General features: G+C 52.9%; 10 protein-coding genes across 10 annotated transcripts; 6 read left to right on the forward strand and 4 right to left on the reverse strand.

Annotated features, from left to right (window-relative positions):
* Positions 1-1,590: 1,590 nt before the first annotated feature.
* On the forward strand, positions 1,591-2,652 carry PG998_004646 (uncharacterized protein; the record flags this gene model as incomplete). The annotated part of the gene is made up of 1 exon (XM_066871464.1): positions 1,591-2,652. One exon carries the CDS (start codon positions 1,591-1,593, stop codon positions 2,650-2,652), a length of 1,062 nt encoding a protein of 353 aa, XP_066735214.1.
* A 256-nt stretch (positions 2,653-2,908) lies between these two features.
* On the reverse strand, positions 2,909-4,145 carry PG998_004647 (uncharacterized protein; the record flags this gene model as incomplete). Its single annotated transcript, XM_066871465.1, has 2 exons — positions 2,909-3,507; positions 3,560-4,145. The coding sequence occupies 2 exons, from the start codon at positions 4,143-4,145 to the stop codon at positions 2,909-2,911; spliced, it is 1,185 nt and encodes a 394-aa protein (XP_066735215.1).
* A 1,267-nt stretch (positions 4,146-5,412) lies between these two features.
* On the forward strand, positions 5,413-6,393 carry PG998_004648 (purine and uridine phosphorylase; the record flags this gene model as incomplete). The annotated part of the gene is made up of 1 exon (XM_066871466.1): positions 5,413-6,393. One exon carries the CDS (start codon positions 5,413-5,415, stop codon positions 6,391-6,393), a length of 981 nt encoding a protein of 326 aa, XP_066735216.1.
* Positions 6,394-7,612: 1,219 nt separating this feature from the next.
* On the forward strand, positions 7,613-12,056 carry PG998_004649 (uncharacterized protein; the record flags this gene model as incomplete). The annotated part of the gene is made up of 3 exons (XM_066871467.1): positions 7,613-9,066; positions 9,143-9,596; positions 9,873-12,056. The coding sequence occupies 3 exons, from the start codon at positions 7,613-7,615 to the stop codon at positions 12,054-12,056; spliced, it is 4,092 nt and encodes a 1,363-aa protein (XP_066735217.1).
* Positions 12,057-13,665: 1,609 nt separating this feature from the next.
* Positions 13,666-14,607, forward strand: PG998_004650 (uncharacterized protein; the record flags this gene model as incomplete). The annotated part of the gene is made up of 2 exons (XM_066871468.1): positions 13,666-14,485; positions 14,600-14,607. 2 exons carry the CDS (start codon positions 13,666-13,668, stop codon positions 14,605-14,607), a joined length of 828 nt encoding a protein of 275 aa, XP_066735218.1.
* A 722-nt stretch (positions 14,608-15,329) lies between these two features.
* PG998_004651 (ATP-dependent RNA helicase dbp7) lies at positions 15,330-17,624 on the forward strand (the record flags this gene model as incomplete). Its single annotated transcript, XM_066871469.1, has 3 exons — positions 15,330-15,594; positions 15,644-15,907; positions 15,949-17,624. The coding sequence occupies 3 exons, from the start codon at positions 15,330-15,332 to the stop codon at positions 17,622-17,624; spliced, it is 2,205 nt and encodes a 734-aa protein (XP_066735219.1).
* Positions 17,625-18,422: 798 nt separating this feature from the next.
* Positions 18,423-19,491, reverse strand: PG998_004652 (MFS siderophore iron transporter; the record flags this gene model as incomplete). The annotated part of the gene is made up of 3 exons (XM_066871470.1): positions 18,423-18,461; positions 18,870-19,308; positions 19,361-19,491. 3 exons carry the CDS (start codon positions 19,489-19,491, stop codon positions 18,423-18,425), a joined length of 609 nt encoding a protein of 202 aa, XP_066735220.1.
* Positions 19,492-22,011: 2,520 nt separating this feature from the next.
* Positions 22,012-22,930, forward strand: PG998_004653 (Alpha/beta hydrolase fold-1; the record flags this gene model as incomplete). The annotated part of the gene is made up of 2 exons (XM_066871471.1): positions 22,012-22,525; positions 22,581-22,930. 2 exons carry the CDS (start codon positions 22,012-22,014, stop codon positions 22,928-22,930), a joined length of 864 nt encoding a protein of 287 aa, XP_066735221.1.
* An 869-nt stretch (positions 22,931-23,799) lies between these two features.
* On the reverse strand, positions 23,800-24,030 carry PG998_004654 (uncharacterized protein; the record flags this gene model as incomplete). The annotated part of the gene is made up of 1 exon (XM_066871472.1): positions 23,800-24,030. The coding sequence occupies one exon, from the start codon at positions 24,028-24,030 to the stop codon at positions 23,800-23,802; it is 231 nt and encodes a 76-aa protein (XP_066735222.1).
* An 867-nt stretch (positions 24,031-24,897) lies between these two features.
* PG998_004655 (uncharacterized protein) lies at positions 24,898-25,855 on the reverse strand (the record flags this gene model as incomplete). The annotated part of the gene is made up of 2 exons (XM_066871473.1): positions 24,898-25,504; positions 25,572-25,855. The coding sequence occupies 2 exons, from the start codon at positions 25,853-25,855 to the stop codon at positions 24,898-24,900; spliced, it is 891 nt and encodes a 296-aa protein (XP_066735223.1).
* Between the last annotated feature and the right edge of the window lie 186 nt (positions 25,856-26,041).

Consider the following 26,041-nt stretch of genomic DNA (forward strand, 5'->3'; position numbering starts at 1 on the left):
CGAAGGGCTTCCATCGATGATGGGCAAGCATGTCGATGTCTTCATCTTTCCTCGCTTTCGAGCAATGAACCTGCAAAACAAGTTGCATCTGTGGGCCTCGTTGGTTCATCTGGAGTAGGAATTGATTGCAGGAAATGTACGACGAGGATCGCCAGTCAGATAATCTAGTGAGGCGGTTATATCAAACGAACTGGATGGCAATGGAAGACAGCTTCCTATCTGGTGGCGATGCGTTATAAAGGAATCAATTGCTTAATTCCAGTGAAAAACTGGAAAAGTACAGTATGTTCTTACGTCACAGCAACCAGAATACAAGCTTATTTGCCTTAGATATCTCCTTACTACAACATGCGCAGCTAAACCCACGTTGCTCTTCGAGGAAGCGAGGCTTAGCAGTATTCCGGGAGTGGCTGCGACGGCCAGGCTATGGGAACAACTTCCTAGAGAGCTTAGAGGGGAGGACCTGGCAGGACGTTGAGCCAGCGAACACGGTGGTACTGGAAAATGAGGACGAGGATCTCCATGTAATGCCACGCCTCCATCGTTATCTATGGAGCTCTCGGTGGAATACAGCTGTGTATGACACGGAAAATGGAGACCAGGGCCTGTATATATACAAGATTTCCACCATCTCTAGGCTTGTCACCGCAGTCACTACTATCCTATCTACAATCTCTCCAGTCTTATCCGTTTTGGTCCTTCGCCACGTTGAGGTCATTCAAGCACGACTAGGTCTCATTTTTCTGGTCTGCCTGAATTTTATCAATCTTTGTATCGAAAACCCAACGAGGTGAGATGTTCATGACCATCTTAGCGTCTGTATTATATACCTTGCTCATCTTCATCATTTGTATGAAGGAGGCTGATCAGTAACGGATCTGGGAAGACCGAACTGGGTTGGACAGCTTCAACCAGGACTTGGTGAATCATGGCGTCGTTATGTACGACGGACCTGGAGACAATATCAATGAGGTAGTAAGCCTGTGCTTGGATAGGCTGCTACAGTACAACATTTGGAGAGGGGTATATCACTCGGTGATGATACGTGTAGTGGCAGAACGGATGCTCGATAATTCTTTCTGTCCATCAGCCACTCCAATCAATATTATGGGATGTCAGTGCCCGCCAAGGAACAACGCGGCCCGACTCTGCGATAGGACTGCCGATAGAGTGGATTTCATCGCAACTGCCAAGCCCTTGGCATCAGGTCCCGCTCGATTTTAGTATCACCCTTCAAGGTGTAACCAGGAGACAGTCGATTGCCATATGTTCATAATGCATAATGTACTGTTGAAAGTGAATCGTGAACAGTTTTGAGTCGCAGCAGATATCTACCCTCCGCGACTATATGACGCATTATTGCGATAATCGGTCAACAAAACGCATAGGTTCCGTCATTGCATACCGGTGTTAGCTTACTATTGCGTACCATTGCCAAGACCCACATGACTCAAGCTATTACCCCTGAAATTAAAGGTTTCGCTGACTGAAGTACATAAGGTAAACAGCCCAAGGTTTCTTCCAAAATCTGGCTTATGACATCTCCGATTCTTTGCACCCGCGAAGGATTGACCGAGAACATTGTCCGGCATGGGAGGCATCAAAGCTACAGTGCTGGCGTCTGCCTCGATCGCCGCAGCTCAGTTTGCTCCAACATTGTCCAACCCGGAGCAAGCCAACTTTTCAGTCATAACCAATGACTTTTCCGCCGTCATTGGGCAGACGCCCTCTATCGAGCTCATCCACACTGCCACCGATCCTCTCTTTCACGAGGGGGGCATCTTTCTTGATGGATCCCTGTACGTCAGCTCTAACCGGATCAAAGTGGCCTCGGATCCGGCAACGGGCGACCAGACAATTCTGTTCAACGCCGTGACCAACGTGATGTCCGGGGACATATCTACAATCGCGATAGAGCCCGTCTCCACGGCCCAAATCGTGCTCCCCAACGGCGGGACGCTGAACAACGCCACGGGCGCCCTCGTCTTCACGTCGCAAGGCTCCAAGACGCAAAGCGGCGGGATCTTCGTCATCCCGGACCCCGTGGGCAACCCCAACGTCTCGGTCCCGCTGGTGACCGACTTCCACGGCAAGCCCTTCAACTCGCCCAATGACGTCGTCGTCAACCCGCGCGACGGCGGCTCCGTCTGGTTCACGGACCCGGACTACGGCCACCTGCAGGGCCTGCGCGACGCGCCCGCGCTGCCCAACCAGGTCTACCGCTTCGACCCCGCGACCAACAGCACGCGCGTCGTGGCCGATGGCTTCGCCGAGCCCAACGGGCTCGCGTTCGACGCCGAGTTCCGCACCCTGTACGTCACCGACACGGGCGGGTCCGAGGCGCCCAACGGGGCGGGCCCGGCGACCATCTATGCCTTCGACGTGGCCGAGGGACCGTTCTTGGCCAACCGCCGCGTTTTCGCGTACGCACCCAAGGGGATTCCGGACGGTATCCGCGTCGATAGCCAGGGTAATGTCTGGAGCGGCGTCGGCTCCGGGCTCGCGGTGTGGAATCGCGCGGGGACGCTGGTCGGACAGGTCCTGGTGGACGGCGGCGTGGCGAACTTTGGCTTCGCCCCGAACGGAACGATCTTCGTGCTGAACGAGAAGAAGCTTTGGCGGATCAGGCTTACTGGGCAGTCATTATTTTGAATAACATATTACGTCTCATGTTCATGTTCAACCGTTCAGTATATAGTCAAAACAGATACCCGAGTCTGTTAGAAAGACACTGGATATATTTATGTAGATATGTATTGCATATCTGAAGAAACCTTTCTATACGCCTGTCGCATCTGATCACGTTCGTGTCCTGCCTCGCAGCCTATCTTGTTCCCAATCGCAAACACCTCTTTCATCCTTTCCTCTCACATTCACCATCGTTAAAACAACTTCCACCAAGACCTCTTCAACTGGGATGGTGGTAATGACTCGGACTTCCGTCTTTGGGGTTTAGGGGCCCTGATGGCGACTCTATGGTGGACTTGCCTCCTTTTAAACGATGGCTGTCGGACCTCTTGCCTGCGTCCATGCCTGACGTGGATGGCCTTGGCTGCATGTCCACACCGCTGTAACCCAGAAGCACCGGTGTCACCAAAGTGTCCTCTTCTCTCCCTTCCTCACTTCTCTGTCCAAGGCCAAAGCTAAGGCAGAGAAGTATTCCTGACGTATTGGCAGCTTGTGTGTCGCGCAAGTTTGCGATGTCCTTGATAGACCTGCGTTGTAAAGTCCCTGGAGTTGGCTGCGGCTGAAGCTTCTCGTATATAGGCACGAAAGTCTTGGTAGAGCGACTTAATAAGTCAACTGCCTGGTACGCCCGTTGGAGGACCTTTGTTTCCAAAGACTCCCAATGCGTATCCATAACTTCCTTATCTACCCAGTTCGCCAAGTCGTCTTGCAACTGTTTCTTGAATCCATTTTTCCTCTTGGCAGACTTTTCCTTGAACTTCTCTGTGGAGGCCAAGGCTAATACTGCCTCTTTTCTCCATCTACCGATTTTGTACCAGTCTGCGGGTCGGCATTAGTTTAAATAAGATGGGTTTGGCGATATTGCACTGACCGTTCAGATCCTCACTTAACAGCATCGACTTCTGCACATCCTCAAAAACTTCAATCTGCTTTGTTGATATACCGATTGGGTAGATAGCTCTGAGGTGTTCATAAGCATCAGCTTTCATCTTCTTTCTGGCTTCAGGCCGTGCTCGTCTCGAACTGGCTTCGACTTGAAATACTTCCTTCAGCGTTTGCAAGATTACCAATGTGAGAACGACATAGCGACACGTCTCAAGCTCCCCAAGCCTCGCCAGCCAGTCGTTCTCCAAGCACCCTTGAGACAATCCGAGGCCACTGAAACTTTCTACCTTGTCATGGGCCAGGTTCTTCTTGTATAAGGAGTTGAAGCTTATTGCAAAGTTATCATTGGTCGACACCTCATTGATCCAGGTGGTCACACCCTCAAAGACTCTCTTGAACGTTTCGCATAACGTGTCCTCAGCTATGTCGTCTTCTTTTTGCAACAAGTTCAGCAATTGATCTCGACAATCGTCGAAATCATCGTTGAGCTCCTCGTTCTCGGCTTCGAGCTCCTGAATTCGGGCCCGTGCTTGCCCAAGGCTCGTCTCGGGGCTATCGGTCTCTGAATCCATTGTGAATTTGACACAGGTGGACTGTGAAGCTCACAGCGTCTTTGAAAAAGCAATTTGATTTGATGGCGACGGAGAGAAGCTTGCGTTGACAAGAAGTGTAGCAATATCTTCACTGTCCATTTGGCTGTGATTGGACTTTTTCCTTATATGTAGACATATGTAACGCCAGCACAACCCAGAACTCTCCGGATCGAAATCTGCGGGAATTACCGGTAATCAACATCCCTGGCCATGTTATATCTTGAAGCCATGAGCTACCAAATCTCTTGGCGCATCTGTTTGTTGGCTGTTCAACTTTGTTTTCTCGCAGGTCACACCTCGAGCCATCGAGAGACTGGGATGGACGAAATCCTCATGTTCTGTAGGCTTTCGAGATCCTCCTCTGGTACCTTGTCAAGGAAAAACAGGGAATTTTCCGTTGAAGAGATGGGAAAACGTAGGCAATACTCTTTAGGTCATCACTGACAATAAAACCAATTGTGTGCTACTTGTGGTTTTCTCCCCGAAAAGCCAGCATAGCGAGGCTGAGGAAGTCGAAGGTAGGAATCCGGCAAAAGTTAATAGTAATACAGCAACATAATAACTTTGAGGGTATCGATTGTGGTTGCTCTTACGTATTGGACACTTCAGTCCTACCTACTGTAGCAGGGGCAGTGCGGCTGCATGCAGCTAGGGTATAAAAAGGCACATCAGCTGCTGGCCAGCCTTCAGTCAGATCTTCATCGAATACACACTCTTTTCTCTTCTCTTCTAGGCCCTGGTGGCCAGCATACCGTACCAGGTGTTTTCACTACTAGGTAAACAGCTAGAGGATAGCCTGGTTGATGCATCCTCATGTTGCTTGTTTCTTTTTTAGCGTGCCTTAATGCAATAAAAACAAAACTCCCTCGCTGTAGCAAAGGGCGGCAGGAATTCTTGAATTGTTCATCTGTACTGTTCTTTTTCTCGTTCCGTAAGTCAATCAAGCCAGTCTGCTGTTCAACTCGTCAGCACGTAAGCTTACTTTTTGCCTCCTTCTGTCTCACGTGTGCAGCCAGCCACACGTCCCAACCAATCTGAGGCCTTGTTGGAGCTTATTTGCATATAGGCAACAGCCGACTTCCGAGTGTACCCTGCCACAGCCTTGCTCAGCCCGGTAGCCCAGCGTACAAAAGGGTGTGCAGACCTCCACAGCGCGATTCTAATTTACATGTAATAATGCCGAATTCCCTCGTTTAACCATCCCATCACTATGGTACAAAATAACGGCGACAGTAGTCCGCCCAGGATGCCTCCCAAGTTGGTCCCCATCAGCGAATTCACCGTGGCCTGGGTTTGTGCCTTGCCCATCGAGCTGGCCGCGGCTACTGAAATCATGGACGAGATATTCATGACCCATCCATCCGACCCGTGGGAGAAAAACATCTACACCTTCGGCCGAATCGGCCCCCATAACGTTGTGGTTGTGTGTCTTCCTGCTTGCCAGACAGGGACGAATTTGGCCGCAACGGTTGTAGAAGAGATGACCAGCAAGTTCCATTCGCTCCGCTTTGGCGTTCTCGTGGGCATTGGTGGCGGCGTCCCTAATCTCGACAGAGAGATTGATATTCGACTGGGCGACGTCGTGGTCAGCCAGCCTGACGGAGCGCACGGCGGCGTAGTGCAGTACGACATGGGGAAAACGATGCCCGACGGCTACAACACCCACACAGGCAGCCTGAACGCGCCACCTCTGGTTCTACTGAGTGCCCTGGCGAAACTCCGCGCTAATGACTTCGGGGGCAGGACAAGCATTCGAACCCATTTGCAGAACTTGCCATCCGAATTCGCATCACCGGACCCAGAAAGCGACGTGCTGTGGCTTGCATCCTCAGCGCATGTTGGAGACAGCACATGTGCGAAGTGTCACCCAGACGACCAGATTCACAGAGTTCCCCGCCAAACAGCCGATCCAGTGTTGTTTTATGGTAACATCGCTTCGGGAAACCAGGCGATGAAGGACGGGGTGGCGCGCGATCGACACAGTCAGGCCCTAGGGGGTGTTCTCTGTTTCGAGATGGAGGCCGCCGGCCTCATGAACAGCTTTCCCTGCCTCGTTTTCCGCGGCATCTGCGACTACGCCGATGCACACAATAACAAGTTATGGCAGCCATACGCTGCCGCAACGGCGGCGGCCACCGCCAAAGAGCTGCTATACACAATTCCCGGGAATCCGCCCTTGCCTACCATCCCCGACTGTAAGCGGACTTCTGACAGCTTCAATCCCTAAACTAATGCACATTTATAGCCTCAGATATGAAACCGGCATTTACACCAGAGGCCAAGATTGTCTGTGCCTGCGTTTCCGCTTTTTTCCTTCTCGGGCCCTCCATTTCGCTCGGAATTACGTCAATGGAAGACTTCGAAAGCTTCGGAGTATTCCCAATACCTCTAGCCATTGGAATATGCTTAGGCCTACCAATAACGATAGCATGGGTGAAGATCTTCGAGACAAAGTCCCCGCTCTGGGCTGGGCTTGTAAGCATGGTTGCATTTATACCTACCTCCATTCTAATAGGCCATACGGGCTACGCCACTGTTGCCTTCAGAGCCTGGCTACTGTACTGGAGTGTGTTTTGCATAGAGGGAATATTTCGAGTACTTGATCGTTTATGGGGATTGATGAAGATATTTTGGGTGAGGCGAGCTGTGGGAAACCATGTGCCAGATATTGAAAGTGGCAGAAGGCCAGACACGCCGGAGCCTTCGGACATGGAGTACGAACTATGGCCTGAGGAGACGGCTACATTACTGGACGACAACTCACGTGTAAACATGTAGTTATCTGGCTCGACACGATAGTAAAAACACGTGTTAGGGCCCTAACGATGTAGTGTTATGATAAAAAGACAATAATGGTAATTATGCATTCTCCTGGAGTCCCATATGTCCTAGGTAAGCACAATCATTTTCTATTGTTACTGACCAGTTTCCCCTAGAGAAACGTACTACAAGCAAGGGCCCAAACTGACTTTCTTCAATACAATTTGGAATGCGGGGGGTCTGAGCTGTGCATTTATTTAAGGAGAGGCGTTAATGAAATGATTCCGTCCGATACAACTTCGACTACTACTATTAAGTGACCTTATCACTCGTCGCGACATGAGAACTTATAGAGAGAGTCAAAGAGGATCTGTTCAAATTCGGAATGCACATATGAAAACGAACTGGGAGTAATTGAGAGTCAGTAATCATCTGCTGTCACGTCTCTGTCGCTTATGGCTCGAATATTTTTAGTCACCAAGGTTGCACAATGTGGAAATTGGGGGCGGCTTGTTTTTATACCACAGGCGACGTGGCAACAACGGGGGCGCAAGCATTTAGTCCTAGAAATGTTCGCCGCCTGGATGAGGACTTGTTCCTTTCCAACTATTTCAATCTTATATTCTAACGTGATTCACCACTCTATTCGAGTGGTCCTAAGTGAGTCCGGCCTTATCGGGATCGAAATGGAACCATCCACGAAGAATCGATCAGGCGGCATTTGGAATGAAGTCTTTTACCCTTGGATCTGGGAGATAATCCTTTCCGCAACGTCTTCGGGCCTTCTAGTATCCATTGCAGTCATCCTTGCCCGTGTGGATAATAACCCACAAGAGGAATGGGACTTTCAGATTACCCTCAACTCCCTCATTAACATCCTATCTACATTATTTCGCGCCTGCTTGGCTTCGACGGCTGCTGAGGTCATAAGTCAACAAAAATGGATATGGTTCTGGTCTGCGCCCAGATCAGGCCGGTCCATCAGTCAGGTACAGACATTCGAAGAGGGTGGCAGGAGTTCACTGGGGGCTTTGAAACTGCTTCCTATTGTGGCCATCCAGTCGCCCTTCGTCATAATTCCAATCACCGTCCTTCTTATCTCCCTCTCGATTGGCCCATTCACCCAGCAAGCCATTCAGAGCATTTACCGTGAAATCCCATCGAGACTGGGTACAGCCTCCCTACCCCTTTCGAACTCTATTAACTCCACACACTCCTATTACCGGACCTTCCAAACCACCACAGATTTCTCCTGGTGGATTCTAAGATCAGAGCCTAGGAGTGCCCTATTCAACGCCGTAGCGAAACCAAGCAGCAAAGACTCCCAGATCTCTCCATTGTGTCCTACAGGAAACTGCAGCTTTCCCATTATGTCGTCCTCCAATGGCATCACACACACCTCGCTCGGAGTATGCAGTATTTGCACCGACGTAGGGTCGCTAGTCCAACAATCGGTCAAAAATGATTCTGGAGCGATTTACAGTCTTCCCAACGGTATGCACTTCGAGGCCTCCGACGACGTCGGGTCGCTATTGGTCTACTCGACTTACAACGTAACCTGGGCCGAAAGATTGATGACTGCAGAGCACACTGCTGTATCCCGCTGGGCGTTTGTCCATACTACAGTCTTGACAATAAGCCTGAACGGCGTTCCCGACCCTGACCGCCGAGTAGCGCCAGCTACTCCGGTGGCGGTCACATGCTCCTTGTATCCTTGTGTACGCTCTTATGCAGCTAAAGTCCGAGGCAACGAGCTGTCAGAAACCGCGGTGGATAGTACACCCTTGGTGCCCGATGCTGCCCGCTACGATGGCAAGACCGACCTGGCGACCGTACGCACATATAACCAACCCTTCAGCTTTTACAACGACAGTCTAGCAGCAATCCAACCATTCTGTATGGTTAATGGCAAAACCTATTCGTTTCAAAATTCTTCTGAAGCCCCAGATGCTAAACCAGTCAGGCTTCTAACGGTGGATGCATCTCCCGACTTTCCCACGAAATTAGCAAATCCAGGATGCGTTACACGTATCGAAAACTTGGCATACTACCTGATAGGTGGAACGTATTTCAGGTTCCTCAACGGCACCTGTATATGGGAATCTCGCAGTGGAGCCGACATCGCGTGCGGTGATCACTGGTAAGTATCCACCGAGCTGTTCAGCTGTCGAGTGAATGCCTAATGTACCTACACAACTCTTCTGACCGATGTACAGGTGGCTCGCACCGTTCTGGGAGCTCAAGAACGCTTCAGTGAGAACAGTAGTCGACCGCTTCGAGGCCATAGCCGGCGCCACGACGAACCAGATTCGGTTAGGGCTTCTCCGGGCCCCCGGCACGCCGGATCGGGTGGAAGGCATGATGCTGCGACAGGTTGCCTTCACACGGGTCCAATGGACCTGGCTAGTTCTGCCCATTGGACTTCTGGTATTAGATGTCGTTATGCTGGTCTGGATGGTCATCCGCAGCGCGCGGCATCGCGATACCGAGGCGGTGTGGAAGAGCAACCCGCTGCCGCTCCTCTACTACAAGTCCCGTTTTGTCGGGCCGGGTGAGCCAGATCCGCTGTTTCTCGCTGCCGACTTTGATCCGCTGGAGACTTCCAAGCCCGATCTGGATGAGAAGCTTCTCTCCAACGCCGAACTCGAGGCTCTTGCACACACTGTTACCGTAAGGTTCCGCAAAGGCGAAGGGAAAGTAAAGCCTGCTAGCGTTCAGGGCAAGCAGGCAGGCGAGGATTTCCAGCAAACAGCCGAGCCGTTGGAAGGAACGAATGAACGGGAATTGTTTCTATCTAGGCCCCGATAGGCGGTTGAATCTTTACAGGTCATCCACGTAACGTTGATCAATTCTTGAGTTCCTCACGTCGGAGGTGGTCTTTGGGACAACATCGGCGTGCGTGAGTGGATCACGACCCTTGCAGACACCCCTGCGATTTGTTGACAGTGGGGACGCCTGATGTTGAGGCTTGAGCTTATTCAGACTCCAATCCAAGAAGGGACATGTCAGCAATCTCCACCTGCCACCATCGTCGTCCTGACGAAGGCTATACATTGGTTCGCTGCCCTGGAACAACCGAAGATTGTACTTGCAATGCGAACACTAGCCGCTCTCCCTTTCGGACCCGCCGCGTCCAACCCACCACCACCCGATACCGCTGCAGGCACCGATCCGTTTCGCTATGAGCCCCACGTCCTGTGCCCCGCCTGCCGGGAGCTCCTGACGCTGGCCCTCGAGCTACAGCGCCAGCGTGGGGCCCAACTCTCCGAGTACATCGAGACGGCGTATGACTACGGTCAGCTATGCGGGTCGGCAGAGCGGGGATGCCACGTGTGCGCCCTGCTCCAGGCCTCCATGTGGACGACGCCGCGCATCATCGTCGACGACGCCCGCGTGCGCGACTGGGCCGTGGCCTTCACCTTCCTACCCGCCACCGGCCGGGAGGCCCTGCTACTCATCACCATCGAGTGTTCTGGGGCGGGCAGCATGCGAGGGTACAGTCTGCCAGTGTTTCCTCTCAACGATGCGGGGTTGACGCCAGACTATCCAGTCTATAACACGAAGACGAGCTTAGGAAAAAATACGGGGGATGAAGAGACTTTCGACATTGCGAAAGGCTGGTTGCAGAAATGCTTGAAGGAGCACAAGATGTGTGGCGAAAATGACGATGAGGCTAGAGTTGTTCGGCCCAGGCGCTTACTTCTTCTGGATGATGATGATTCCATCAAGCTGGTTGATTCCGGAGTGGCGGATGGCCAAGAGTACGTGGCCCTGAGCCATTGCTGGGGCCGACACCCTGAACATGTGCGACGCCTGGTTCGAGAAACAGAGGCGAAGCTTCGAGCAGGCGTCGAGCTCTCGTTCCTACCTAAAACCTTTCAGCACGCCGTCTTGACCACGAAGAAATTGGGGTTCCGATTTCTGTGGATCGATTCGTTATGCATTGTCCAGGACTCAACAGACGACTGGAAAGACCAGGCTAAGATCATGGCGCTTGTGTACACCAACTCGGTGTTGACCATTGCGGCACTGAAGTCATCCGGCAGCACGGAGGGGTGCTTCACCGAGGAGCGCAACCCACTTCGCCTCCGACCGTGTGTATCTGAGGATCTGGGTGTGACTGTCTCGTCGTGGAACCCGGGCAGGCTGTGGGAAGTGGAAGTCAACACATCAGGATACGGTGCATCACCACTCCACTCGAGAGCCTGGGTAGTCCAAGAGCGGTACTCTGCCCCCCGCACTTTACTGTATGGCGCGAACGGTATCTACTGGGAGTGTCGCGGCGCGCAAGCCTCCGAGGCGCATTACTGCAACGTGGCATGGGACGATGAGTCTAACAAGAAGACCTGGCTGCAGCGCTTGGAAGTCGAAGATACAGGCGTTCTCCGCGAGCCAACAAACCAACCGGCTGCGGTGACGTGGAAAGACCACTGGATAGGCCTTTTGAAGGCATATTCGAGCTGCGAGCTCACAATGAAATCGGACAAGATCATTGCCATCACTGGCCTCATCTCGGAGATCGAGCGGCGCTCCAAAGTGCGGCCTCGCTGCATTCTGGGACTATGGGACTACGACCTGCCGGGGATGGCGCTCTGGTACCGGTCACGGGACAGCTCAAACTCGGATGCAGAATTCTTCGGTAGGCTCAACAACAAGATGCCAAGTTGGACCTGGGCGTCGGTGGAAGGTCGGTGTTCTTACTTGCTTTCGGGCGGTGAAGTCGAGTGGCAGGCGACTGTGAGCATCGATGAAACTATAACACCTGCGACCATGACGATCAAGACTTGGAGTAGGAAAGTGCTCATCGACGAGGATGACGCTATCCAGCTCGACCCAGATGATCCGAAAACGGGCCAGAAGGGGTGGGGCGGAGATCTCGACGAGACATATTCGTGGTTCCCCGACAGCGAGATGCCCGAGGCCGAATCCGCGCTGTTCGTGGTACCGATGCAGCGCGTGTGCATATCGTCGAGATTGTGGGTGGCAAGATGCCTGGTGCTGACACCCTACATGGAGGAGGCTGGGACGTTCACGCGGGTGGGTGTGGTGTTGATACGGTATAGCGATAAGAGGGATGACCCTTTCAAGTTCAAGGACATAGAGGCGCAGGAGGTGGTTAAGCTGCGATGATATGGTGATGAGATAGTGAGGCTCGTTAGTGGTCCAACGGTCGATTCCTTCTCAGTATTTACTTTTGTACCGGCACATTCCATCCTCCGTTGATTTGTCAAATGACCTGGATCTTAACAAGGGCAACCAGTGACCAACCCCGGTTCTTTGCCTGTACAAACTGACCAATGTATCGTATTCTTTCCTCCATTATAGCCAGTGCACCGCGATTCCAACAAAGCTGCATGGAAGATATTACTCAACCTGGGTTTGACTTGTACTCACACATGGTAAATATCAATTGGTTACATTGGGCTGTCTGTCAAACTCTCATGTGTTTGGTCTAATCAGTCATCAAACACAAGGAGTCCTCAGTATTTCTCTCTGAGATCCATCTGATCATGGGTGAAAGTCAGTACAGCATCAGAATGTTTTCCAACGGTAACCTAGGAAAGTAGCTTGCGGGATTTGGGGTTTACTCAAGTGAAGGCACCCGGGATGAAACAGAGCTGGAAGGTATAGTAGCAGAAAGTCATAAGTAATATATAAGTTTCTTGGCCATTAGCGAATCCGGTGAAATTACACCCTTCATTAAAGGTATTATAATGTCGGTTTATGATAGATGTTACATTCTTGAGCATAGACGTGAGGGCCGATGGAGGTACCAAATGGTCCAGCCTAATTCCAGTTGACCAAGTGACAACAGTATTGCTGCGGTGTACATATTGAGGCTCACATCTCATTTCATCTGGCCTTTGGCATCATTTTCACTACTGCTGATCTTTTGGTGACTTCTGATTCTGTCGGACGAAACACGCACTAACCACGCTCTCGGCGTTCAGGTTGAAGTCGTCGAACGAAACCAGTTTCCGCAAGTGGATTGACAAGTACACCAAAGAACAGTTACTGGCTCTGGAGACTTTGACGACAGTCACGCTGCGCGAGGTCCTTCCTTTGGTAATGCAGAATAAGACACCGGAGAGGGCGTGGGATGCGAGTATGGGTGATCATTCAAAAGCTTAACGTGTACCAGGGTATATACAGAAACATCAAACCTCTTTTCTAGTCCTGGTAGTCTGTCCATTTTGGTGTTTACCACGAGCATATCTTGGTTGGCTTTGCCTAGCGTGTCTGGTATACACGTTTTGATAGATTCCCAGTTGTCATCAGGGGTCGTTTAGTTGACGGTGTTGGTAGTTCTAGAAAAGTCCGCCGTCGTACTCTTTCGGGACGAAAGAAAGGCATGTGCCTGCTCCTCGCCTAGGCTGATCATATGTCGAATCTTGGGAGGTTCTAAATCATGGATGTACCTACTCGGCGCAGTGTTGATTGTGGCCCCGCCTTAAGCGTGTCCAGACGCGACCCCCTTCCACAGAATACTATATAAGGACAGTTCTTTTCACCCTGGCAACCACTGCCCACTCCCACCATCGCTGAGCACAATCGCAAAGGCTGTGAAACTTGAAATCTCTTCACGTCTTTCATCGCAACATCTTAACATTTGCTTCTGTGCTAGACTACTGCTCCGTACGTCAATTTCCGTTCTCGATAATCCCCTAGATGCTTGATAGCCAGCGCTAACTTTACCTAACTCTACTCAACAGCTAGAGATATCCGTTTTGCCACCAAGATGACCACCAACAGTATTCTCGGTGTGCCGCAGGAGGTTCTCGACCTCATCACAGACAATCTCGAGATACCGGAGATGAGAAGCCTAGCCATCACATGCAAGAATATGCATGGTGGAATCATCCACAAGATGTGGAATATTGACAGCCAGCATCACGGCTTGGCACTTTACTATGCCTCTCAACATGGAAGAGTGGAGATCATCGAAGAAATAATCAAACGAGATGCGCTGCACTTGCTTGATTACCAAACATTCGATCACGCTCCTGGTGGCAAGAAGAGCAACCGCATGATGGCCTTGCAAACACCTTTCCCTCCCCGAGCTGCCCCTATGCCTCGTGCCGTTGCCGCTGGCCATCCTGTGGTCGCCAAGATGCTGCTCGAGCTTGGCGCCAAGAACCTTCAAGGCGTGTTTCTTTCACTGCTGCCTTCGGGTGAGCGACCCATGCCAATCAACTGGGTCATGCACCACATGGCACAGACCACCGATAGCAGCATCCACGAGCAGTGGAGGGAGGTTCTTGAGCTCCTCCTACGGGCTGGAGGCCAGGCATGTCCGAGACCCGGCTGCAACATGATTTCGGCCCTTGGACAGTCCATCCACCGTAATATCCCGGCCGAAGTCGCTTTACTTTTGATTCAACAGGGAAGGCTGCACAAGGAACACGTCATCGACGAATACAAGTACAAGTGGGCTAGCAAGAAAAAGGAGTCAGCGCTCGACCTGGCCGAGCGGGAGGCCGCTTCAGAGGATATGCACTCGAACGTTAGTCGAGGCCAGGCCCGACTTGCAATCCTGCGCCAAGTCATTGAGCGAGACGGTAAGTCGCCAACCACGATACCCGCTTTCAACTTTTTTATAACATACCAGCTAATTCTTATGACAGGCTGAACGTCTCTGAAATACCAACAGCAACACAATTGGTGAGCCAAAGCGATGTGAGAATTGTCTGGAGGAGAATGTCTGAAGTGAGCTAGGAGCTGGGAGTTACGCGATGGAGGAGCAATGCGGTATGGAGAGGTGTAATACGGTGGGATCTGTATGGGCGTTGATGGTGAGGATGTTGGTTATGTTGACCTCAAAGCTTCTCTGCTCCCAGCGGCCACCCAAGTTTTGCTATCTTCATTTCTGAAACCAGTAACCCAAGCGGCAAGGTCACCTAGGATTAGTCAGAAGGGCATATTTGATGGTTTTTGATTGGAATATACTGTCTTCTTTCGACTGCGTACCACTCAAGATGGCTATGAAGCATCCAGGGCCTGACAAGGACATGAGGGCGACGGCACGGTTTAGAGACTTATGGTCTGTCAGCTGGGATGATAGCGGCTTCACATTGCATTATCACAGGATTCGTTGGCGCCAATTGGTGGATTATTCTTTTCTAAATGTCATGTCATCATGGCAAACAGTCAGTCAGCGACGGGGGTGTTGATCGTGTTGTGTTAGTGACCAGAGAGAGGCCTGAGATGGAGGCAGAAATGGAGGGGCTTGGGGGATTTTGGGGTGCAGAATTGCCCCACTTTGGGGGAATTGGGAACTAGGCCCAGCAGAACCGAATCCAGGCCTGACCGCCAAAAAGTTGCAAGAATTCTGCCGCTCCCATGCAAATCTCGCCTTTCGCATAACTCTCCATCGACCCCGTCAATCGCAATCTTCATATCAAAATGGCCGACGATGGCATGCTCTTGAACTTTGACCTCGGAGACTCTTCTCTCAAGAGCGAGGTCAAATTCACCGGCGGCAGATGGCGAGATCGAGTGCGCGCCCAGCGCAGCGCAAAAGGAAAACCCAGCAAGTCTTGGAACGGTGCCAACGGCGCCCCGCTTGAGCGACAACGCCAGTTTGGAAAAGGCAACGACGACGACGACGATGCAGACACCCCGGCCGGCGACAGACCTGCCAAGCGACAAAAGGACGGCCGGCGATGGCGTACATACCGGCCACAAGACCCCCTATGTCAAAAATGGTCTGCCTCCAGGCCAGGTCACCTCGAGACTTTTCACCTCCAACCCGACAGCCAAGACCATCTTCGAAGATGCCCAACCCGACGCCGAACCTGCACAGCCTTCCAATGCACCATTGACCGCCGAGGCCGAAAACTTCCATGCCTTGGGACTGTCCAAGCGCATCGCCCACCACCTCTCCACCAAACTCGAAATGAAAGCCCCGACCTCGATCCAGAAGAACACGATACCCCAGCTCGTCAACGGCGACAGCGATGCCTTCCTCCAGGCCGAGACAGGTTCAGGAAAGACCCTGTCCTACCTCCTACCCATTGTACAGCGTATCATGGCCCTCAGCCACGATGCGGATGGCAACAGCACGGGAACCAAAATCCACCGCAATTCCGGCCTGTTCGCCATGATTTTGGCGCCGACGCGCGAGTTGTGCAAGCAGATCGCCACCGTGCTCGAGAAGCTCCTGCGCTGCGCCCCTGGATCGTGAGCACGACCGTCATTGGTGGCGAAAGTAAGAAGTCGGAAAAGGCGCGGATACGGAAGGGCGTCAACATCCTCATTGCCACGCCCGGTCGTCTGACGGATCATCTCGACCACACCAAAGTCCTCGACGTCGGCACGGTGCGCTGGCTCGTGCTGGACGAAGGTGATCGCCTGATGGAGATGGGTTTCGAGGACGAGCTGAAGATGATTGTCGGCAAGATCCGAGAGGAGGGCCTGAAGACCAGGAACGAGGATGGCGTGCTGCTGGACAAGCTACCGCAGCGCCGAGTCACGGTGCTCTGCTCGGCCACCATGAAGATGACGGCGCAGCGTCTGGGCGAGATCTCGCTCCAAGACGCCGTGCATGTCACAGCCTCCAAGTCGGATCCTGACGCCGAGGTCAACAATGACTCGGTCTTTTCCGCGCCCGCCCAACTCAAGCAGACCTACATCATCACCGCCGCCAAGCCGCGACTGATGACGCTTATCGCTCTACTCAAGTCCACCTTTGCTCGGAAAGGGTCAGTGATGAAGGCCATTATTTTCATCTCCTGCGCCGACTCTGTCGATTTCCACTTTGAACTTCTCCGGTCTGCGCCGCCCGCCCAGAACGACACATCCAAGACCGTGGGCACCGTCGCCGAAGCCGCCTACATCACGTCGCCCGCCAACCACAAGATCGCTCTCTTCAAGCTGCACGGCTCGCTACAACAACCCATCCGAACCGCCACGCTCAAGGCATTCCACGAGGAGACGGATCCTTGCGTACTCATCACGACCGATATTGCCTCTCGAGGTCTCGATGTGCCGACGGTCGATCTTGTCATCGAATATGACCCAGCATTTGCCGTGGACGACCACGTGCATCGTATTGGACGAACGGCGCGTGCGGGACGTCCTGGTAAAGCCGTGCTTTTCCTGCAACCCGGCTGCGAAGAAGGCTACCTCGCCCATCTGCAGGCCTCGATGACGGGCCAATCGTCCGAGTCCATCATACAAAAGAGCTTCATCACCCCCATCATGCTGCCCAAGAGGTCGGCCACCGACGCCGAGGCGCCCGTGCTCAACAGCGACAAGTCGGCCCTGAAGCGGGCCGAGGCGCTGCAGCTGCACATCGAGCAGCGGCTGCTCGACGAGAAGAACGGGCAGAAGCTCCTCGACGCGGCCCGGCAAGCCTTCCGCTCCTACATCCGGGCCTACGCCACCCACGTCAAGGACGAGCGCAAGTACTTCGACATCCAGCAGCTGCACCTGGGCCACACGGCCAAGAGCTTCGGTCTGCGAGAAGCGCCGGGCGGCATCGGCGGCGGACCATCAAGGAGGGTGGCCAAGGGCGGCCAGGCGGCGAAGAAGAGGAAGCACGGAGACGCTGGCGACAAGAGTAGCGGCAACAGGAGCGAGGAGGTGCCACACCCCGAGCTGGATGTTAGCGGGCAGGCCGACGAGGATGCGGCGCGTCGTATGCGGATGAAGATGAAGGAGGTGATGAACCAGTCTTCCGAGTTCAATCTCGGCTGAGGATAGCAGTGTATATAAAAATAATCAAAATCTAGCCTTGGCGTTATCATGCTTTACGATCAATGCCTCTTCCTATGCCTTTGGCATGTACATGCCAGGGAACCTTGTGATTATTGGCCCCTGTGACAAGTACAAGGATATGAAGGATGGTTTGCTTACCCGTCCAGAAGACAGAAGACCTACCATGGAGCAAGCTTGACCCATGGAAGTTCGCCAGGAGGAATTAGCTCGCTGCCCCCTCCCCTTTTGAACCACGAGCCACCCATCCATAAGCTGATCTGACCATGCCCGTCTCCCACCATCCATATTTTCCGATAGCAACATATTTCTCCAACAATCACTTCGGTGATCCAGCAATACAGCCTGGTTAGCTCAATCGGTAGAGCGTGAGACTCTTACCAAAAGCCTCATCCTCGCTTGAAGATGCTGGCAATTGATTCGAGATAATCTCAAGGCTGCGGGTTCGACCCCCGCATCGGGCTCAATTCCCGATGCATCCCACACACTGGGATATCATCGACTGCTTCTTTTTTGCCTTTTGGAATGATCCGGTTTATTTTTTTAATCCCGTGCATATCACTATACTCAACGGCCACGTCCTTTCAATTATAGCTATTCAATTTTGGCTTCCCGTTCATTCTCTCCCTATTCTCTATACTGTAGTTTGTTTTGTGTAGCAACACCCGTAGCTCATCTTGTTGCCCATGGCCAGTGTCTTAGCTAGAACGCGCAATCTGTTTTCCGGACTGTCACCCATGTCATCGCCTCGCTTTACACATCATCAATACTATCACACCTTCACTCAAATGGCAAGATGCAGTCGACAAGGATAGACGACTACGAAATTGCAGAAAACAAAGATCGGCAGAGACTCTTCTAGAGCTTCAGCCATGCCACATAGCCCCCATGCACAGCCAACTAATCTGCACCAACAGCTTGCGCCCGTGTGTCCTCATTGAACGACAGTTGGTATTCACCACTGGGTTTTCCCAGAAGACTTCAATTTGGCCCAGCGGCAATATAACCCTCTCTCCCTGCTCCATGAGTTTCGAAGCCCCTCGTAGCCCAGCAGCCAGAAGAGCGGCGTACTTCGGTACCGGTCCTTGCAACCCAAGAGGTACAAGATCGATCCCAGAATCCCCGTCCACCATCCCCCCAATAAGCTACCCAAAAGGCTGCCTCCGCTTGATGCGTGACGAAACCCAGATTGATTTTCCCTATCCGATATATCACCAACAGGCTTACTGCCGCCAGCGCAGCAGCTCCGGGTTCTTGGCCAAAGAAGGGGGGCCGACATTGTCGCCGCAGCACTTTGTGATCCTCTACGACGTAAGAGTAGAGAAGACCGCTTATAATCTTCAGGATAACGAAATTAGTGAATGAAAGCGAACGAATCTCGCTCAAATCGGTGACGTAACGGCGGCATATCAGCAGAATCGCGACACGCGTAGGGCTCCCGACGACGTAGCTCGGCTGGGTTGCCAGGTCGTCGTAGATGTCTTTCAAGTTGGCCCAAATGGCGCCCGAAATAGTCGCGCCCAGGGCGCCGCCCACCGTGTCGGCGACGTTGAGCAGGGCCAGGGCGGCGGCCACGTGCTGGTGGTCCACGACTACCATCAGGAGGCCTGACACGACCAAGAAGGCGCCGTCAACGTATCCGGCCTGGGAGATGCTCTTTGACGACCTGGAGAAAGGAGGAAAAGTAGTTGGACCAGCAAGAGTTCGCGATCTGATACGGTGCGTCCAGTAGACAGGCGCCAATCACGGTACGGTTCTTGACCAAGGCTGTGTTTGGCATCGGTTTGGTGGCTAATAAAGTTTCCCAAAGGATGAGGATGGTCAGTATCAAGAATCCCGGGACGAGCATTCCGATGATGTCGGGAGACACGATGGAAGCGTAAGCGAGCCCACGATTGTTCAGCGCGGTCGTGTCGGCCGTGATAACGGCTATACTGAACTCCACGTAGCAGAAGAACTCGTCTGCGGTATCACATCTCAACTGGGCAACAGACCGAAGATCTGTCGTACTTGTCCTCACGATGATTGTTCCATAACCCAAACAGAAGGGGAACTCCAAGCATATGATTGCTTCACAGCCTGTCCGCCTCGCCTCGCCTTCAGTCAGATGCTAAATTTCATCAGTAGATTAGGTAATATTCTGTTTACTCCATCCTGCATCTTTGACATTGTACAAGCACTGCCGTCCACGCTGTATTTGCTCTTTACTCTCGCACTCACATCTTTTCGCCACAGATGAGGCCTCTCTGGCCTCCACAGCAACATCTAGAAGGCCATGAGTTTTATGCCATAGACAGGACTATGAAGCCAGTCGGCTCTGGAAAGGGGGCACGTTTGTTTTCATAGGCCACTTGGCCGATGAGTGATGTATTTTGTACTACATATATCAGCCAAGCCATTCCGTGCCCTCGGTCGTAATTTGGCCCTGAGATATACAAGCCAACAGGGACTGGGAATGCGTATCTTCTTTTGGAATACCCCGAAACCACTTCCAGGACATGCTGTGGTCGGGAGATGGGAAGATAACATATTGCATTGACCGCACTGACCTGCCAGGTTCCATCTCACCACCGCCGGAAAGCCTGTATCGAAAACTTTCAATGTTGATAGGAAATAAAGTAATGAGGGGCTTCAATGTGCGTTCATCGACCATGAAAGCCATAATTTGGGCACAGATGGAGTTTAGCTGAGACCGGCACGCAACTTTCGAGAGCCCAGATGGGGACGGCTCAGCAGCGTCTCCTGAGACTTGAGATGCATCAGGGAGGGGATAGTAATGCCAGTTGAGTAAGATGCCCAGCACTCCGCATATTTCTGTTGTCCATAAAACGAGTTCTGATAATCGAGACTTACCGAGGCGAAAACCAAACCACCCACTAGAGGTCGTTCGACGGCCAGCTGTGGATTCGGAGTTATTAGTATGGAACTTCCGTCCAGCTGGACATTCCAAGTGATTACCTATTGCTGATGCAAGCATGTCTGCCTCCGCGAAGAGACATATTCCGCAGATGAGGGTCGATATCAGACGCTTTGGCACCCGTGACTTTGGACGATCATGGAGACTTCAAGGCCGGAACGTATGGCGAACCCGGCGAGGGACAGGGGCAACAGTCGCAGCTGAAAGGCAACATCATATGGTCGTTATTGGTACCTTGGGCTGCTACCACGGGCCTTGCCGATGAAGGGTGCTTGTCATCATGGCCCTCTTTTCTGGTAATCCGCTCTTGCATGCCCCCGCCAAACCACGTGTGATAGACTCGCTACCACCTACGATTGGCCAGGTCCCCTGTCGACAGGTGAAGCAATATGCCGCCGCAATGCGTGCCCGTCATGAACTACCGAGAACGACGACTGCATCTCCTGGTTTGGTAGTCACCGCCGGCGGAACCCTGTCGGTCGATCGGAGAATTTTCGGTTGCCTACCGGCCGTTATGTTACTCGTATGCTTTGCTGGAAGAACTGCTGTCCGTGCGCCATGGCGAGATGGCGGCCTAGTAAGCTGTCGGCTGGTGAGTTGTCATCGATTTGCAACAGTTAGCAGTCTACAGCATGTCCCGAGCTGTGGATTGAGTAAGATTTAGGAAGGATCTAGCGGCATCCGAGCCTGCAGGGAGCATCCCGGTTTTAAACAGGGGTTTGGCACGTTGCGAATGGAGCAGCGCCTGGGCCATCTCAAAGATCGGATGATAGGCGATGTTGATCACGGCCGGATTTGTTACTCATTCCAGCAACTGCTCGCGGATGGATCCCGACTGCGGTACGCTCGCCGGAAGACAAGTTGGCACCATGCAATCTCCGGAAACTTGCAGTGCGACATCATGCCCAGCTCATGGCCAAGGGAAGTGCATTGGACCCGTGACGCACCATGCTTTTACTCATGCATGCATTTCCTCCCGCAACGACAGGTTGAAAGTGGTCGATGTCGCCCCTCACAGCATGCCTCTCCTTCCAAATCCATGGGATGCCGCCTTGAGGTGTCATCGAGCGACTCCCGTAGGTGTAACCTCCTCCTACACCAGAATCGTGAGAGACCGAGTTTCTGCCCTGGCTAGCTCCGAAGCCAGCGGGCCGCAAGACCCCTGGCTCCGTTATGGATGCTATCTTGTTTCGCCATCTGGCGCTAACCGGCCGGCGTGCAAGTCGCGACCCCATGGCTGCATTAACCAGCACTCCGCTGTCGACGTTACATGGCTAAGGAGAAGGGCCGTCGCCGTTTTCTACAGAGGTTCCATGCCAAGTCATGGAATATATTAAGCTTTGTACGCTGCGACATTCCCTTCAATCTCGTCTATTCCTGCATCCCCTCCTTCTTTCCACATATCCAGGCCTCTTTAGCTCTCCCCAGCAGTCGCCAGTCCATTCCTTCAAAATGCGTTTCTCCGTCATCTCCAGCCTGTTCGCCCTCGCGGCCACAGGAAGCGCCGCCGTCGTCGGCAAGGGCAAGGGCAAGGCCGGTGGCGTAGGCCCTGCCGCCGTGAAGCCCGACATCCTCCTCGTGCCGGGTGCCTGGCACACCCCGGCCGCCTTCGACCTGGTCCGCGACCAGCTCACCCGCCGCGGCTTCCAGTCCACCGCCGTCCCCCTCCTCACCGTCGGCCCCACCGACCCCCTGAACCAGGGCGTCCCCGAAGACGCCGCCGCCATCCGTGCCGAGCTCGAGAAGCTTGTCGACGCTGGCAAGGAGGTCATGGTCATCTCCCACTCCTACGGTGGTGTGCCCGCCGCCGCCGCCGTCGAGGGCCTCAACCTGAAGGACCGCGCCGCCCAGGGCCAGAAGGGCGGCGTCCTTATGGTCGTCCACATGACGTCGTTTGCCGCCAAGGTCGGCACCAGCTTGATGGATTCTCTCGGTGGCAACCCTCTTCCCTGGTTCAACATCACTGGTACGTTACCATCCCATAACCTTTGGAGCCACAAAAGACTAACTCTTGCAACTAGGCGACATCCTCACCCCCATCAACCCCGTCAAGGTCTTCTACGCCGATGTCGAGCCCAAGCTGGCCGAGAAGTCGGCCGAGGCCATCCTTCCGTCCAGTCTCCGTGCCATGACCGACAAGGGAACCTTTGCTCCATGGGATGCCGGCTTCCAGATGGGCTTCATCCACACCGAGGATGACCAGGCCATCCCCATCGCCATTCAGAAGCAGATGGCCGCTCAGTTCCCCCGCCGGCTCTTTCTCTGCCACCCTCAAGTCCAGCCACTCGCCTTTCCTCAGCATGCCGGAGCAGCTCAGCGAGGTTATCGAGCAGGCTTCCGTGTTTGCCAAGAAGCCGTAAAGGGTTTCTGAGCGAGTCGTCGAATGGAGATGAATGGTGAAGGGATGGAGGTAGTTTCGCAATCCGCGTCGATGGTTGCGTGATTGTGCAATCCTCTAGTAAAAAGAATTGATACCCTAAACAGAAAATAAAAATAACCCTTAAGGTCCTATCCGAAGCACAGTAGTGAGCACAGCAGATGTCCAGCAATACTCACGTCGCTACTTGGCCGTACTCATAGCAAGCAATATCCATGATCCGACAAACTCCAGATTAAAACAGATCTAACTTACTTTTATTGGAGCCTCACGACTTGCCATATAGCTTTACCGTGGTTCGAAGAAGCTGGGCTGCTACTGATAAGGAACATAGTGACCCTGAGTCATGGAGTGACCACCAGGAAGTTGATACGTTTGCTCAGAAATGTTTACACATCCCTGCCCCAGGTCTCCAAAGATTGCATGCAGGTGTGCCAACTGCCCTAGTTAAAGTTGCTGCGTAGTCCCCAGAACTTTTTGATACGAAATGGCATGGGCCTTCTTCGCGGCGGTCGAGCAGCACAGTTCAAGATAGCTTTATTAGGTCTGCTATATCATACAATCACACGTACACCATAGCATTGAACTTGAACACAGGCAAATAAGATTCGGGGAAGGGCTGAGTTTCACTCGTCGAACTTCAACAGCTGGAGGTTTGGATAAATTGGCTTGGCCTCATTGCCAGTCCTAGAATTCAATTCATTAGAGCCAGAGCTATCACTACAGGTTTCCGTGTAACAAGCACATCGACAACTCATAGGCTGTATATATCCTCCATAGCAGGTTGGCGTAGGTTGCTAGACAGTTGGCTCATGCCATTTCCCATCGCCCAGAAACCTAGAAGTGGCGCCAATGTACCAGGCTTAATCCCTCCGCTGGCCGTTAACGATGTTGAAGGTGTTTCCGGTGCCGTCGTCGCAGCCCAGGACACCCTTTTGCGAAGTGGTGCTGCAGAACTCGCCGGCCTTGAGCGGCAGGCTGGGGTCGTTGACGGGCGTGCCGGGCTTGACGGAGCCGGAGTTGGCGTTGGTGCGCGCAGGGGCGGCGACAGCCAGGGCGGCAAAGAAAAAGGTGAGGGCGGTAGTGAGCTGCATGGTGGAAGATTGAACGGTGAACCTGAGATAGATTTGGATTGAGCTGGTTGAGTGGATAAAAGAATTCGGTCCGGCCGGATGGAAGAATTGAAGATATTAGAATGTGTTGTCAGAAAGGCAAAGACGTGGTCAAGGGAGTGATGGGAATCTGGTCCTTAAATGCTGTCGCGGCCCTGTCGTCACAGGTTGAAGTCCCGCGCTCAATGTCGCAACGACACCACCGCATTTGTTTCACCTTCCAGGGGTTGCGCTTTAGCGAGCACCCTCAACGCTTGGCAAAAAGCGCCGACCTAATCTCTGCGGCAAACACTCAATTCAGTGACAAGCGATGGGCTCATCGTCCCCAATCAGAATTAAAGATGAACAAACTCGGCAAATTGGCAGAGCACATGCAGAATCCACGACTGGGACTTGCGCTAAGTTGTGTAGCTAAATTCGACGTCATGCGGTTTCTTCAATCAATCCACTTCTTGTCGCGGGGTGTCCTCCAATTCCAGGCGGATGCTACCGTACGCGTACCCCAACCAAACATGGCAGCTGCCGCCAAACTCATGACGAGACTGAATTGACGCCAACGGGAGTGAAAGCATCGCGAGATGTAAATTTGTCTCTTGGTTCTGCCGGTTATCTATTCAGTACTCCGTCGTGTTGGTTCAGATGCATGATCTAAAATCGAAGCACTGCATTGCATGCAGCAGAAGCACCGAGGCCATCACACCTAAGGTAGCACCCGGGTGGCGCTCAAGATTAGCCAAGAGCTATTAAGGCCGGGCAAGGAGAGCTGAAAGACGCGGGCACATTGGAAAGGGGCGATACAGCATATCTCTTTTGTTAGCATACAGTGGCATCCTCATCTCAGCGGTTTGTTTATTTGCCCTCCAGCTCGAACCTCCCCCAAGCATGCAACTCTGTCGGCCCCGAGTGCCCGTTCATTTCGAGCATATTGTCTCGTGTCGGCATTTCTTGCTGACTTTGACCATGGACTTCTTGTCCCAAGTACGCTTCTGGGGGACGGCTGCCGGCCGTCACACCAAATCCCTTGTCGTCCTCCGTTATGTTCTCGGTACCCTCCTCTAGCTCGCGATGCTTCCTGCGTCGGTATAGAATGAAGGCAACGGTGCCGAAGACCAGCAATATCCCCACGGCAATCCCAGCCCCGATCCCAGCTCTCGCGGCAATACTAAGGGAAGAGGCACCGCTATCGGGCGCCGGGGGCCCCACAGCGGTTCCAGGGGTAGTTTCCCTGGGTGTGGAACTGATAGACGTCGCAGAAGCCGTCGTAGCTGGCAGGAAATCACTCTTTTGCCACCTGATGTTGATGGCAGCAGCTTCGACGACTACATGACTCAGAGTCGTCGTCACCTCCTGCTGGACGTACGGCAGGATGACGGCAACGGGAGATATGGCCGTAGAGATGCAAGAAAGCGTGGGCGAGGTCACTTCGGAGCCCTGAGTAGCGATGCACATATAGCCTCTAGCAATGAATGTTTCAGCTGGAGTTCAGGAACCAATACGCATAACACCATGGCTGCTGTTCGTACCTTGGACAGCATGTCGCTCGAGTTTCTGTCACGGTACCAATGATACCCACAGCGCCACAAGCCTGTTCCCAACCGGAGGGGCAGACGCCGGGTGAGTAATAGGCGTCCGACTTGATCTGGAAGCCGTTTGGATAGCATTCCTCTGTCTCGGATCGGCCAAGACTGTAATACTTGTACATTGTCGAGTTGGAAATCTGGTTATCTATATTAACCTGAAGCCGTATCGTCTGCAGACAGCCAGATGCAGGCGTCAGTGTCGTCGTGAGAGGGCCGATATTCGTCATTGTTGCACCAATGTAAAGAGCGATCTTGGTGATGAGACTGGGTCACAGCGAAGTGGAATATGTCCAGACAAAAGCTTGCATGTAAGATACCCAACACGTTTTCAGCTTCTGAATTAATGGTTTCTTCGCGGACCCCAATTTGTACGACAAGGTACCTTGTCTCTAATAGCTGCCTGTTCTACCTGA

This window comes from Apiospora kogelbergensis (genome assembly GCF_038363985.1).
Source record: "Apiospora kogelbergensis strain CBS 113332 chromosome Unknown utg000002l_segment0_segment0, whole genome shotgun sequence".
Taxonomy (NCBI): domain Eukaryota; kingdom Fungi; phylum Ascomycota; class Sordariomycetes; order Amphisphaeriales; family Apiosporaceae; genus Apiospora; species Apiospora kogelbergensis.